At 50.0% G+C, this 15,246-nt stretch overlaps 2 protein-coding genes across 2 annotated transcripts; one reads left to right on the forward strand and one right to left on the reverse strand.

Moving 5' to 3' along the window:
* The first annotated feature begins 39 nt into the window (after window positions 1-39).
* On the forward strand, window positions 40-3,080 carry LOC120713242 (CLK4-associating serine/arginine rich protein-like). Its single transcript, XM_039999236.1, has 2 exons — window positions 40-542; window positions 2,441-3,080. The coding sequence occupies exons 1-2, from the start codon at window positions 40-42 to the stop codon at window positions 3,078-3,080; spliced, it is 1,143 nt and encodes a 380-aa protein (XP_039855170.1).
* Window positions 3,081-10,673: 7,593 nt separating this feature from the next.
* LOC120713243 (probable RNA-dependent RNA polymerase SHL2) lies at window positions 10,674-15,045 on the reverse strand. The gene is made up of 2 exons (XM_039999237.1): window positions 12,491-15,045; window positions 10,674-11,459 (listed from the first exon to the last, which is right to left on the reverse strand). Exons 1-2 carry the CDS (start codon window positions 14,873-14,875, stop codon window positions 10,674-10,676), a joined length of 3,171 nt encoding a protein of 1,056 aa, XP_039855171.1. The 5' UTR covers window positions 14,876-15,045.
* Between the last annotated feature and the right edge of the window lie 201 nt (window positions 15,046-15,246).

The raw sequence follows: 15,246 nt of genomic DNA on the forward strand, positions 1-15,246 counted from the left end.
CTCGAGGACGCGGCGCGGCGACGGGAGACTCTCACCGAGATGGCAGGAGGGTGGGCGTCGACGCCCAGCGCGACCGTCTGCGTCTCGCCGGGGCAGCACAGGACGGAACAGCGACGCGCCAACAGGAGGGTCGCCGCCGGCACAGGGTCTCGGCGAGGAAGCATGCAGCCTCTGAAACGGCGCCCGGTGCGGACGTCTGCAGGCAGCAGCATGCTGGAGCGGCACGGGAGCCGGCGGCTTAGGGACTCGCCGGGGCGGCATGGGATGAAAAATCGACGAGACGACAGGAGGGTCCACGGCGGCGCAGTGTCTCGCCAGGGGAACGGGGGCAGGGATACCTCTGAAAACGGCAGCCGGCGCGGACGTGTTCAGGCTGCAGCTCGCCGGGGCGGCGCGGGATCCGGCGGCGTAGGGCCTCACCGGGATGGCGCAAGGGGGTCGGGGGCGGCGAGAGAGCCGGCGGCGCAGGACCTCGCCGGGACGGCGCGAGGGGAAGACCAGGAGACCCGCCTCACCAGTCACCAGAGAGTCGCCGGCGGGAGGTGAGTCCCGAGATGCAGCCCACCGGGGCGACGCGGGAGCCGGCGGCGCAGGGCCTCGCGCGAGAGGTCAGGAGCCTCGCCTCAACAGAGCATTGCCGGTGAACTGAATTCTCCCACGATCCCACGATCTATTAGACTATTACGAGCTGGGGAGAAAAAAAATGTGCGGACGAGGCGAACCGGACGGGGGCGGGCCGGTGGGGTGTTGCGCTCGGTTGCGGGAGTATGGTCGGATCCACGGATTGAGCTGAGGTACTGAATAGCTTATTTTGTATCCAGAGTACTAAATAGACCTACTATATATATATATAGGGAGCTACATACAAACTACGATATACATAGTTCAACTCATTCACCGGCGACGCGCTCCACGAGTGGCGCATTCACCGGAGGTCTCCCAAGGTGCCAAGGTGGCAGAGGCAGTCGTTCAACTGCCTGATGACACCGATTGCCCAGGCGTCACTGTAGCCGAAGGGGTGGAACAAATCGTAGTCCTGCGCCGCTGACGCCGGAGCAGGGGCTGGAGCCAGAGCAGGGGACGGAGTAGGAGGTGATGGAGGACGAAGGCGAGGGCGATGAGTGGAGGAGGGGGATGAAGATGGAGATGGCGACGACAATGATGAGTCCACCGCTTGAACGAAGCGGCGGCGGTGACGGGAGCGTCGGGAGGGAGATCCTGTACCCGACATCGCGGCGGCAGCGGCGGTTGCGCGAGAGCAGTTGCGTGATGTGCGGATGGCAACAGTGGCGAGTGGAGAAGAAGGGCGGCCGGGAGGAAGTGTATTTATAATGGCGAGAGGCCCGAATTCGAAACGTCGCGGTGTTGCGGAGAGGCCAGAATTCAAAACGTCGCGTGGTTGCGGAGAGGGCAACGGCCGGCGGTTGCGATTCCCGAGAGAGAAAGATATAGGTGACGGGTGGTATGTGAAGCCCGTCACCTGTAATCAGGGTTTTTTTACCGACCGGAACCGGTCCGGAAACCGCGGTTACCGGTGTAACCGGTCCGGACCGAATCCGGTACCGGCCGGTTTCAAAGCGGCCGAATTCAAAACTTAAAATTTGAATTCAAAAAAAATAAAATTTCCCAAAAAATTCCTAAAAATACTTCAAGTTGCGACGAATCTAATAGTGTCAAATTTTTTCAAATATTTGTTCATTTATTATACTTTGCGGGCATTTGAAGTTAAACCAAAAAAGAAAAAGAAAAAATGGGCCCCCGACCATGGAGCACCGCAATCGCAGAGGAGAATGGTTGGACCGACGGATTATGACACTCCACATTATTCTTTTTCCTCCTACAGCGATACCTCGCACTCTTTTCACTATCCCATACCTGACATCAGCATGCAGCCACCGACGAGATGGGTGTACGAATGGGAAGACCCCCATTTTTACACTATGTTAGTTCAGGAATGGGAGACAACATTGGCGTGGACAGGGCAATCTTGGCAAGACTATTGTCGGTTTTTTTGTTCAACGCCCCGGTTACCACTCAAACCGGAGCGGTTTAAGGACCTAACCGGTCGGCTAACCGGTGGAAATCGATTGAACTATCATTTTTGGTTTGGAATTTGAATTTGGCCGTTTTTCTAGTAACCGGACGGTGGCGGTTTCATCCAACCGGTCGGTAAAAAAAACCTTGCTTGTAATCATGTCACCAATGACGTGAGCTCTTTAGTACAAGTGAAAGACTACTATGACGTCCGTCACTTATAAACAATGCCCGTCATCTGTACTCATTTCACAGGTGACGTGAGCGCTTTAGATAAGTGACGGGCAACAAACATGGCCCGTCACCTAGACCACAAACATCACCTGTCACCTAAGTCAAGTTCAAACTGGACTTAAAGCCATCCCCCTTTGCCTTAGTTCTTAACGTCTCCCATTTCAAACCCTAGGTCGCGCCGCACGGCCCACCTCCTCTCCTCCTCTGGTCGCGCCGCCCTCTTTGCCGCCGTACCGGCCACCTCCTTGCCTCCTCCGGTCGTGCTGCCGTCTTCGCCGCATCTTCATCGCGCCACCAGGCGCCCGCAGGCAAGGAGCAGATCCGGGCACGTCGTTGTGCCTCCTCGTCGTGCCCCCAGACACCCGCTCGCCAACCGCAGGCAAGATCCAGAGCCCAGCAGCCGCCCGCAGTCAAGATCCAGAGCCCAGCTGCCGACTTCAGTCAAGATCCAGAGCCCAGCAGTCGCCCGCAGTCAAGATCCAGAGCCCAGCCGCCAACCGCAGGCAAGATCCAGAGCTCAGCTGCCAGCCGCAGTCAAGATCCAGAGCCCAGCCGCCGGCTGCAAGCAAGATCCAGAGCCGCTCATGTTGTCAAAGGAGGAGCTGGCCAGTGCAGGGGTGAATACCAGGGGACTCCACAAGCACTACATGAACCATGCCATGCACGATGATAATACATCAATCGTGGGTGAGTTCAAGGCTGAGGACTTGCACTGTGGGCCTGGTGTCTTCTCCGTTGTGTTTTCTGATCTCTACGACCTCTTCAACCTCGATGCCTTGGACATCTCATTCATCCGCTGCTTGACACTGTGAGTATATATTGCACAAAAGATTGTTCACAGTCATTCTTATATTACTTCGTAACACTAAACCATATGTCAGCTTCCTGAAAACTAATGTATTTGTATGTAGGCAATTGGGCAGAGAATCAAAGGAATGTCACCTTGGTGTTGCGTTCATTGACCCCCAGCATTTCTTTGCCGGAGTGATCAATTCGGATCCGCAGCACGTACAGTCTGCCATCTCAACGGTCTTGAGCTCTTCACCAGGTTGTGTGCTTGCCGCGCACCACACAGGCAGCCACTATTTCCTAGTCGCCATCTGTCCGAAGTGAGAAATAGTGTGGTACTTGGACTCCGCAAGACCACTTAACGATGATGGCAGTCTGGGACAACGAGACTACACCAGCATCAAGGCGGGTATCGATAGGTATATCTCTGAGTTACCACATTTGCAATCTTCTCATTTGGACCCTGTCACCTATTTAATTCCCGGCTAACACCATCCATAACGCCTAATGCAGTGGTTTCTCCACCTTTCGAGCCGACCACCGTCTTCCAATGACCCAGTTGAGGCACGTGACCGATTTTTTGGTATATCTCTGACTGCCTGCATACTAAGTTTTCATGATTTCATCAAATAATATATTTGACCTAACAGTATATATCATCTTGAGCAGTGCATGCATCAAGGATCTAGAAATGAATGCGGGTTCTATGTTGCATACCACATGATCCGCCTTGCTGCAAATTTCAAAAATCTTAAAGGAGCAAAAATAAGCCTTTGTTATAAGGACATACGGGGTCATAAGCCTTCTTTGTCCTACAAGCACTCATCATTTGACTGTCACTTTTTGCTAGGACATGCAGGGTCATAAGGATGAGAAATTGGACAAGAAGCAGCTCTCCGCTATTAGAGAAAGGGTTGCCTCCTTATTGCTTGTATATGTCATAAGCGACAAATGTGACTTCCACTGTCACAACTGTTTTCTTTCATGGACTCTCGATTCATGTGATTATTTCTAGTGGAGATACAATAATTTGTAGTGCAGAGATACAATATATAGTTTGTCATGTACAGTTGGTGGTTGTTTGTGGATGTAACCTTTGTGAGATATCAATTTAGTTCTATTCTGTGTGTTTGCTGGGTCAACAAAGAAGGCTGCCAAATCCTAGCTGTGCTCTAGGATGCAGCCGGGAAGCAAATATGAGCATGCAGGGGGTCAGATTCCAAGGTGACGGGCAACAACCGAACCCGTAACCTCTGTATACACACAAGGTGACAGCGCAAGAAAGCACAACCCGTCACTTATCTCTAATCATAGGTGACGGGCGTTGTGAGCTAACAGTCACCTATGTTGGACAAAGGTGACAGACATAGACCTCATACGGGGTAGCTGGTCACAAAGAAAGGTGACGGTGCTCAAATCAAGCCCGTCACCTTCTACTTCATCATAGGTGATGGGTTTTGACAACGACCCGTCACCTGCAGTGGACAAAGGTGACAGGCTAAGACCTCATACGAGGGGGGCTGGTCAACAAAAAAGGTGATGGTTGTCTACTGGTACCCGTCACCTTTCTGTCACTTAGATGACAGGCAAATACCAGTCACCCTTCTGTTCTAAAAAGTGACAATGTAGGAGTGAGGGGCACGATGCCCGTCACCATAGGGAGATGACGCACATCACTACAGGCCTTTTCCTACATAGTGCAGGATCCCCACGGCGCCGGATCCAGCCAGCAGCACCAGCAGTGTGTGACACGCGGGCGCGTGGCGCGCGGCGGCGGTGCCCAGCGGCTGCGACTCGACGCAAAGCGGCGACGGCTCGAGGCGGTTGGGGTTGCCCGCCTCGATTAATAGTTTTTGACCGCCTCAAAAAAATAGTTATTGTAACTAAATCAGCAAACCTCACATGCAAGACTGCTCGAGGATTTATCTACAATGATTGATGATGCATGTGTCACATGCTTGGAAAGCATGCCAAGTCTAGTTTCACACCCAATAAACGGCTCATCGTTTCGACTTCCGAGCAGGGAGTAATGACCATTTTACTGAAGACTGCCCAAAAGCTGAAAGGACGAACGGGAATTGAAGACCATCTCATGAATGCTTCACCCGTTGGACTTCCACCTTCCAACGTGGGGACTTCAGTTCACGCCTATCTAGGAGGATTGTTCATAGTATAAATATCCCCTACGTATACTCACAAAATAACTTTCGATGACTTGATAAACCGATATGGTGTTGCAGTCACGCTGCTGAGTGTCTTATACACCTTTGTTCTTGTGAGTTCTTCTTGGGCTTGTGAGGAAGATCTCTTTGTGGTCCCCTACTTCGTACTTAACGGTTGCTAGTTCAGCTACTCCGTTTTATGTGGATTAGTCCCGAATTATGGTTCTGCGATCGTTTGGAGATCGAGTCAAAGTCCTCAAGGTTTCGGTGCCTCCCCGTCGCTTTGTCGCATCCAGCCTTGGTAAGTACTCCATCCGTTCCAAAATGTAGGTCGTTTTGGTTTTTTTAGATTTATAGTATTTGCTATGCATCTATAACATATTTCTAGGTACATAGCAAAATATATGAATCTAGAAAAGTCAAAACGACCTACATTTTGGAACGGAGGGAGTATACAGCTATTTACCCGCTATTCGCAGCAAAGTTATCCTTGTTCTTAAACCTACTGTTGTGAAAATTGGGCCATCCTTGTGCCGGATTATATCGGCACCTACTATTGTCACAGTAGGTTTTGTTATCACCCACTTATCTATCCTTTGTTTACCATTTGTTATTGCTTTCATCCATCACATATATTTGTTTTGCCGTATCATATAGTCCACTAAAAAAGCCATACAAAAAATTCTATATCCTTTTGTTGGTACTGATAATCTCGTATCGTTTGCATCCATCTCGTTGTTGGTAACAATTTTTTTAGCACTGCATTCCTATCCTTTCTTTATCCACACCCCATTGTTGTTATCTTGTGTTTGCCAAAAAAGGAGTTATATTGTGGATTGTGCAATTGCAAGTTTTAATTTCAGGACCTTTGTGGTGCTTGTGAAAGCAACATTTCATATATTTTGAGTGGTTTACACACCTGATTTCTAGTACCATAGCCTCCCTTAAACATCCACCTATAGCTCCACAAAAATCTAAAACTGGAACTCTCATCTTGTATCCTTTCGATCGCTTAATTACAGCTATGGTACTGCCACTTTAGCACACTCACAGTCCTTCAGAACGAGTAAGAACATTGGTAAGTAAGAGGTGAGATTGTGTGACTCCACAAATTTTACCTATCCACTTTCCGTTGTGTTATTCTAACGTGGCAGGATCTGATTCGAGTGTTCTTGGTGGGAACCATGGAGATGAAGAGCCCCCTGTTGCATGTGCTGAGTTACGCCCATTGGAGGCGATGGAGAGGATGTTCAATGAACATCTTCCCGCAGCGGGTGGTCGAGGTCCACGACATCAACATGAAGATAATCATTAAGAAGAATCGGATGACGAAAATTCTAGTTTTGGTAATGGATTTCATGACCACTTTGGCAATGGTCGTAGTGGTCGTGGTGGTGGACGGCGTGCTGATTTTCATGATCAGCGTGGAGGACATGGACGTGATCTTCATGTGCATTTTGATGATGAAGATGATGTTCATGATGAGGGTTTTGATAACAATGAAAATCCTTTTGCACAACATGGGCGTTTTGGACCGCAACATGTACACCATCGTGGTGCTGGTCATGATGGAGGACATCATCGTGGTCGTCACAATAGGGATGATCGGACAACATTGCTCGAGTCAAGTTGAGTGTTCCTAAATTCACTGGATGGGAAGATGCAGATGCATATCTTGAGTGGGAAGAGCAATGTGATCAGATTTTTAGAGTGCATAATCTCTCTAATCAAAGATGTCGCAATTTTGCTTTCGTTGAGTTCTCTGGTTATGCTCTCACTTGGTGGAATCAAGTTCAAGAAAATCAGGTTGTGTTGGGACGTGATCATATCAACACATGGGATAAGATGAAGAGAGTGATGAGAAGAAGCTTTGTGCCATCAATCTATCAGCGCGACCTTCGCAATAGATTGCAGACTTTGAAACAAGGATCTAATCAGTTGATGATTATTATAAGGAGATGGAGTTACTCTTGGTTCACTCTGGAATTAGAGAGGATGCTGATTTTTCTAACCCAAATATTGGGTAGGGAACCGGTTCCTTCATTTCTCCAAACTTAACATTCGTAAAAGCTCCTGGCAACCAATCCGAGGTCAACGGTCAGACCTTTGCAGCTAGATACTCTTCAATCAAATCACGCCGCTGATAAGGCACGTCGCTGCAGTAAAAGCATCACAACACTCCTTGATCCCTGGCATAGACCTTTTGAAATCAGGTTGGTTAATATGCTCGAAGGTCAGTGCCTTCGAAGAAAGTGGATACGAGACCCCCGAAGATGAGCTTGTTCCGGGAAAGTCAATCCTGGCATAAAACCAATATTGTGCCCAATCATCTTCCCATTTGTTCTTCTGACAAGAGAGCTCCACACACTCAATCCATAGAGCCTTATTGTTTCTCCTAGGAACAAAAAGACAACATCTATTTTGAGCAATATAAACCTTATCTTCACCCTCAAAAGAAACCAACTCGTAGAGTCTGCAGAAGGCATCAGGAGAAATAGGCCCTCCGAAGGTCCTCGCAGCCCAAAAGAATGAACTTGGAGAGTTGCACGATGCCATTTGGGGTGAGATGATGCATCTTCACCTTGAACCTCGATACAATCTCTGGAACAAGAGAATCAAGAGGGAATCACAGCCCCGCCACAAAGAAATCTCAGAAAACAACACACTCCTGATTGCGAGGGTCAAGAGTCTCCTGCCCCTCAGGGCAACGACAAACTCCAGGCTTGAAATATCCTTTCTCTATATGAGACTCTAGTAGGGACTCGGTCTCCAGTGAGTTCCAGAACCTCAAGGTCGTTTCAGGCTTATCTAGCCCCATAAGCTCTGAGGGATCCGCGTCAACTTGAGACAAATCTTCTTCTCCCTCACACAACCAAATCTGGTCCTCAGCCTACACGAAGGTCTCCACACCTTCAGGCACCTTAGCTATCACCTTCACGCGAGCCATCCCAAACAAGGACACAACCTCTTTCAATCAAATTCTAAACCCTAATAAAAACAGAGACACTTACAAGATCTAAAAGCTTCGCTAATCCCTCAACCCGCAAGGGTTGCAACGAACCAACAAGCGACGCATGTCCCTGAAAAAAGCAATAGCAAAGGTTCACATGAGCCAGGTGTATGGAAGCGGTCGGCACCTCTCGACCCCTTTTATAGGCAGGTAAAAAGCACAGTACCAGCCGGTAGCAAAACTGAGACAAACTCCAAGCGTCATCCAATCAAGACATGATACATCCAACATCTAACCTTCGACTCGTGCCACTCTCTGACGTTCGGGGAGATATTTCTGGAGGTTGGGGGCAACCTTTTTATTTCGAGGGTTCGGCCCGTTGGATGGGCCCTCGCCCACGAGGGGCAACTGTTGGCAATCACCACCTTCAGTTATGGCAGAGTCCAAAGGTTAGCTTTTTGGCCGAAGGTCAGCCGAAGGTTGACTAGGTGACCGGACGCGTCGACCCATCATGGTTTTTGCTTTGCAGAAATGGCCGGAGCGACAATGGGCGGTAATCGCAACACTTTCACTTTCTTGACCTCCAACGACCTTCAGAAATAAGCAAGAGCCCGAAGGTGATGCGGAGAAACTTGGATCCATCGAAGGAATAAGGAGGGAACTAAGAAGGAATGGTCCATCGCGATGTCCGAAGCCATCGCATTGAACGATGCCGGGAAGCACATGAAGGTCCAACTCTGAAGGTCACCGGAGAAGTCACATGACAAATGTGACGATGTAATAGTAGGCAATTTGTATACTCCAACCTCCGAAAATGACCTAAGGCCCAGAATATTCCAATAGATGCGGGTTGGTAGGGGCATTTTTGGAATGATGCAATGAAGGTCAGGGGCTATAAATACTCTCTCCTGTTTACCTTGTAAAGGGTTGATTCTTTTCAGAAAATAGTGCCATTTACTGTTGTTCCATTGAATCATCTTCTCTACTTATATTCTAGCTTTTCTCCTATTTGGGTTTCTCAACTTAGATCCCAATAAAATCCATGGATAAGATCGAACTTCTAGATCAAACTACCTCTAAGATGTCATACAAAAAGTATGTCAGTGTTTTTTTACCACCGACTAGTGATTCTCGTGGATTGCATGTTTTGGTACGGATCGTATGCAAGAAGACACAAGGGTTTATACTGGTTACGGTCGAAAGTCCCTATGTCCAGTTCGCTGCTGCTCGCGTATCTTGCATCAGTTTGTAGTAGGGATGTACAAACGGTCAAGAGAGGGACGGGTGCAAGTCTCTGGTGTCATGTGCGTGGATGTTCTTGCTCCCGGTCCTTTGACGCTGCCGAGGACCGAATCCTCTAACTGTCTATATGTGCGTGTGTTTAGGAGAGAGTCCCCATCTAGAAGTGAAGTCGAAAGAGAAAAGGATCCCCCCCCAAAAAAAAGAACCTCTCCTGCACGGGGCCCGTCCCTTCCCTTTTATATGCCAAAGGAAAGGACAATGTACAACATAGAGAGAGAGAGAGAGAGAGAGAGAGAGAGATATGTCCCAGGCCATTGGGTATGGGAGCCCAGCGTCCCCCATTGATGTTGCGTCTTCCAATCGTCATGGGCCCCGCTTGTCATCACCGCCCTTCTCCTCCGTGGTCGGGTCTGTCCTGTCGCATGGTCTGCGGAGCGGGGTACGTGCCCCTACCCTACAACCTATCTTACTATAGACAGCGATAGGGGCACGCTACACTATAGCCGCGTCAGAGCACGTCCCGTTTCCTATCCACCCATGCCGCTGTCAGTCACCGCGCGGCGTAGGCCATTGTGGGTCCTTCCCGGAGGTCGGGCTCACACCCGGAGCAGGGTCAAAGGGCTGAGCATGTTCCCCCTCTCTAGTCAGAGGTCAGACGAGGCGGAGCCCCTCCCGTAGAGGTCGGGGGCGGTGGAACCCTCCCGCAGAGGTCGGGCGAGGCGGAGCCCCTGACACAAGGATTGGGTGAGATAACCCTGACACATTTGCTTCTCTGCATGACCAAGAGTTGCTTAGCCATTGATGTCGTGGCTTTGGGTATCCCTAATATTGATCCCCGACAACGTACATGACTGAATCACAAAAGAACGAACATATGACAGAAAAGGGTGGGAGTCCGCCGAACCCACTAGGGTCGGTCGACCCTTGCTCCCAGGAACATCTACCTTGGGGCAAGAACAACCGACATGCAGGAGAAGACCTAAGGCATTGGAAGGCCGAGGCGGATTATGGGAGGGTTAACCAACCCTGACCTACCACAAAGCCATAATGGCCCTACGGCTGCAAGTATCCCCGGTTTGCTACACCTACAAATAGGGTCACTCAATGCTGAAGCGAAACACACACCAAGAAGGATGTCTTCACTTCACTTTTGTTAATAAGTTGAGTTAGGGCATGTTTGGATCCACTAAGTAATAAGTGTGATTGTACCACCTTGATGGGATTGCCGAACCATAAAGCTTCTTTTATTATATAATGCAGGTTCATCTGTCGAAACTTTTTGCAGCATTTCTTGCCTTTATACTTGCTAAGTAATCTACAGCGATCCACGGAAAGCTGATTCTTGGAGGTGTTTCCTTTGATCGTCGAATCCAGTTGGGGTGATATGTTACCTGGTACCATGCGGATGCTTTAGTCTCATACACTAGATTTTTCTTCTCCTCGGACATCTCAGCATTGCCTTCAAAGATACTTCGGTACTCCTCGTGGAGTTGGAAATATGAGTAGTTAAGCCTCTCTTGTGTCTCATAGTGCTGCTTCTTATTGCCTCCTGTAAGCGACCATGCCTCCCATGTCACAAGCTCTGCTTCAGTCTGAATGTTGTATTGACTGAGTAATGCGTTCAACTTCGCTTCGTACGAGCACTTGCACTGCCAAGCATCCTCGAGGAAATATGATGCTCCTGGAACTTCCAGATCCATGTCATAAACAAGATCATTTAAAGTGATGGTACCGTGTGAAACTGAATCATATCCATATGCTGCTTTAATTGACCGATAAAGCTCTCCAAGGATCTTTTCTGATTTATAGGAGATGGCATCTTCCTTCCTCATGAAGTCAGGATACTCAGTTGGTCGAAGATAAGTTGGCATTGTTACAATTTTCCCGGTCTTAAGGGAATCCACAGCAATGGCTGCTAGTTTGGCCAACTGAATGCACTTCTCATCCATCGCTCCGTTCTTGCTACAGTCAGCATGAACAACATGAGCGTTGCTTATCCGACCGAGGTTGTCACTTACCATATTCTCCAAGTAGAAATCAATGATATCCTGTTTGAACAGAAGGTATTATTAATGACATGTTTAGCGCCAATAAATATGTATGCATTAATCAAAGAAACAATATGAAGAAACCAGCTCAAATGAGGAAAACGTCAAGTTTTCCTATATTCTTATATGCATCTATCAACTGGACTTCAAATAAGTATCCAAAGTTATGAGAACGTTCAAAAAGAACAGAAACTACTCCCTAATAATGGACTTGAAATTATTCATACCCAGTGTTTATCTAATAAATAAGCCAAAAACATGAGGTCAAAAGGACTAGACAACTTTTATTTTAATAAATAATATGAGAAGAGAAACCTGGCAGCTGACAGAGGTTGCATGGACCAAAAACGAAGGAAAAAGCTGCTGTACGACAGATTTGCTAAGCTAAAACTTTGGTCGCAATCATGTACCTTGTCTCCAAGCATCAACTTAATTTCAAGCTAAACTGAAGACGAGCTCAGTACTTTACCCTTACTGACTACTACATCTAGGAATTTGCTCTGACCTTCAGCCACTAGTTATACAAATTTATTATATACCATTAATGAAAGGGTTAATTCAGAAGGCTCAATAACCTCATAACATATGGTTTTCTAGCCACTAGAAATAAAGGCTAATTATCTTAGCTGGTCAAAAAATCATTTGAAATAACCAGTATCTCAGATAGTTCGATTCCAAAACATTTGGGATATGAATTTCAGAAATTAGTATCTGAACACACCAAAGGTTCATGTCTGGAACCATCAAAGGTATTAGTTTGGAACCGTCTAGGTTAATATAAGTTATCCTCTACCCTTTTTTGTAACCATATGGTAATTTTTATCCGGGACCATCTTAGAAGATGAGACTAATATGGGTTTAAACATATGGCCTATCTGAGATGATTTTTAGCGTACACTAAATATAGCTATGTTTATTAGATTTATCCTAAGTAAAATATTTAATACTATGCGTAGGAAAAACTATAAAGATTGAACATTCTTGGATGAGGAAATAATAATTAAGCAAATGGCGAGAATAGTTGAACTTACATGTGGAAGTACTTCGCGAGGTAGCTGTATCGCTTCAGCTGGGGAGTAGTCCATAGGGGACCTGCTTATTTTCCCCGGAGGAACAAGTCTTTCATCCCAAGTCACAAAGAAGACATCCCCATCGAGATCACTCCCTGATGCTTCATTGGCGTGTGGCCTGTCGCCTTTCCTGGGGAAGACCAAGCAATCGACAAGGTGATGCAGTTCTGGAACATCCACTGCTTCGAGGATACGGACATCCCCTGGATGAAGACATGGGTTCTTTGCGATCACAACTGTACCAACAATGGTCTCTGCCCTTTTGCTTGCCGAGGAAAATATTGCGCCGTGCCTCAGAAAACGATTGTTCACAGATGGTGCTGAGGCCCGGATAAAACATTGTCCATGCTCAAGGATCCCAAATTCATCAAGGCAGCCCACCAACCACCTTCCCTTGGGCACAGAAATCCTCTCTTTCTCCAAAAGACCCTGCATCAGCGAGGACCGGATAGCCAAGAGCATTGCTCGCAGGTGTGGTTCATTTGCAGGAGCAAAGCCAGCACTCAGCATCAGGCCTGCGGTACTTCCATGTTCAGGGCAACATGTCCTTACAACCTCATATGCAACATCACTGTGCGTTAAAATCTTGTCGAGATTATGAAGCATCGCGTTCTGCATTTCCCGAAAGACAGAATCCGGGACACCCAAGGTGCTTAGCAATGTTATAATCTGGCGGTTCAAGAAAGCTGGCTGCACCTTGGTCCAGGACACCACTTCAAACACATAGTGGTCAGAATCGAACTTCTTCATGCTCGGCCTGAGGGAAAGCAGCCGTGTCTCTTCATTTGCACCTGGCCAGACGGCTACAACACCCTTGTATCCTGCAAATCTAATCTGGAATGCAGATGGGACGTAATTATCCGTCAGCGGCAGCTTCTTCGCAACTTCAAATGCGAGTTTCGGTGTGATCTTGCCAATTCCATCAGAGAAGTTGTACTCATTATGGTTAACATCCTGAAGAAACTCCATCTCATCCCGCTGTATCGTCACCGTTGGATACGTAGATGTGAAGCACAGTCCCATTCTAGCAGTGTGCTTGGCGACATTATTACTTGGGAACTGTCCCATCCACTCTCTAATGCCTGCGATCGTCGTGGTTCCATCCTCTGCGAAGAACCAAGCTGATCTGCTCCTAAGCTGGTTCGACGAGGATGCAAGGAACGAGTACTTCCTGCCGCACATGTGGAAACCCTCCGTCAAGATTGTTTGGACACGCCTGTAAACTGCTGTCTTCTGCTGGAACAAGTTGGGCATCATGTCCTTGACAATCGGCGCCGCATACAAGTTCATCGCGCTGGTGTTTAGCCGCTGCGTACCCTCATCCATAAAAGTCACCCTCAAGAACCGGTCCGCTACGTGATGGTAATGCCGGATAACGCGGTTAGAGAGCTCCAGTTGTGGTGGCATACAACATGCCCCGGTGGGAGTGATCACCAGCCTCCGCATCTCGGCATTGTAATCATCAGCACCAACCTTTCTCATGCTGTGAAGATGACCAAGAAGCTTGGGTTTGCTGGCAGCCCAATCCTGCGCATTCTTTAGCCTCGGGCACACATCAAACACTTGAAACTTGCCTCCCAACAATTTTGTCAGTGCAGCAACATTCACGGCGTCGCGTTCTCTCTTCAGTAAGCTGAAGAACTCGGCCGTCAGCTGGTGCTGATTCACTACACCGCTGTGCACCAGAGCACTGACCAAGTACAGCACCGGAAAGCTTAGCCCCTCGACACGCTGCACGGAGAAGAACATGCCCGGCATCGGCATCCCGAACTCCGGCTCGTCGCGGACGGTGAGCCCCCGCCGCCGCGCGTCGAGGATCTCGACCGGCACCCCCTGCGCCTTCATGTACTCCAACGCGTCCCTCATCGCCGGCCAGAACCGCGTCCCGAACGACACCCGGTACGCGCGGCACCGGCCGATGGCGCCGCCGGGGGTGACGTCGGTGGTCCGGATCCACGGGTCGTCGCCGTCGTCGTCGATGAGGTCGAAGGGCACCGGGGCGCGGACGTCGTCCCCCGCCGTGCGGTAGAACAGCAGGGGCGCGGCCGAGAGCTGGAGCAGCAGCGAGTCGTCGTCCATGAACGCCGCGGCCCGCACGACGTCGCCGACGGGGAACTCCAGCTTGACGTCGCAGCAGCACAGCAGCACCGCGGCGCAGGCGCCGGGGGAGACGAACGCGGCGTCGCGGGCGAACAGCAGCCGGCAGCGGCCGCCGGACGGGTCCACCACGAAGTCGAGCGGGGAGGCGGAGGCGGGGTCGCCGTCGTCCGCCGCGCGCCAGGCGGCGAGGAAGGTGCCGGGCGCCACGAGGTCGCCGGCCTCGACGCGCGAGTCCGGGAAGAGCATCGGCCTGGCGTCGCCGCGGCGGCGGGCCGCGCGGAGGGAGCTGCTGATCACGTCGGAGGGACGCGCCCTGCCGTCGCCGCAGAGCTGGAGGCCGGACCTGGCGGCGCGGGCCACGGCCCCCGGGCGCGCGAAGTGGACGAAGGCGTGCGCGGGCACCGCGCCGTCGTGCGGCGACGTCGCGGCGGCGGCGGTGACGAGGGGTGGTAGCTGGAGGTGGAAGTCGGGGTAGGAGCCGGGCGGCGTCACGGAGGTCTTGACCCGGCAGCGCCAGACCGTGCCCGCCGCGGCCTCCAGGCGGTCGGCGAGGCCGCGCGCCGAGATGCGGTCGTCGAAGCCGCGCAGCATCACCGGCGGCGGCGGCGGCTCCCCCG

The sequence above is a fragment of the Panicum virgatum genome, chromosome 6K, assembly GCF_016808335.1.
Source record: "Panicum virgatum strain AP13 chromosome 6K, P.virgatum_v5, whole genome shotgun sequence".
Lineage (NCBI taxonomy): Eukaryota > Viridiplantae > Streptophyta > Magnoliopsida > Poales > Poaceae > Panicum > Panicum virgatum.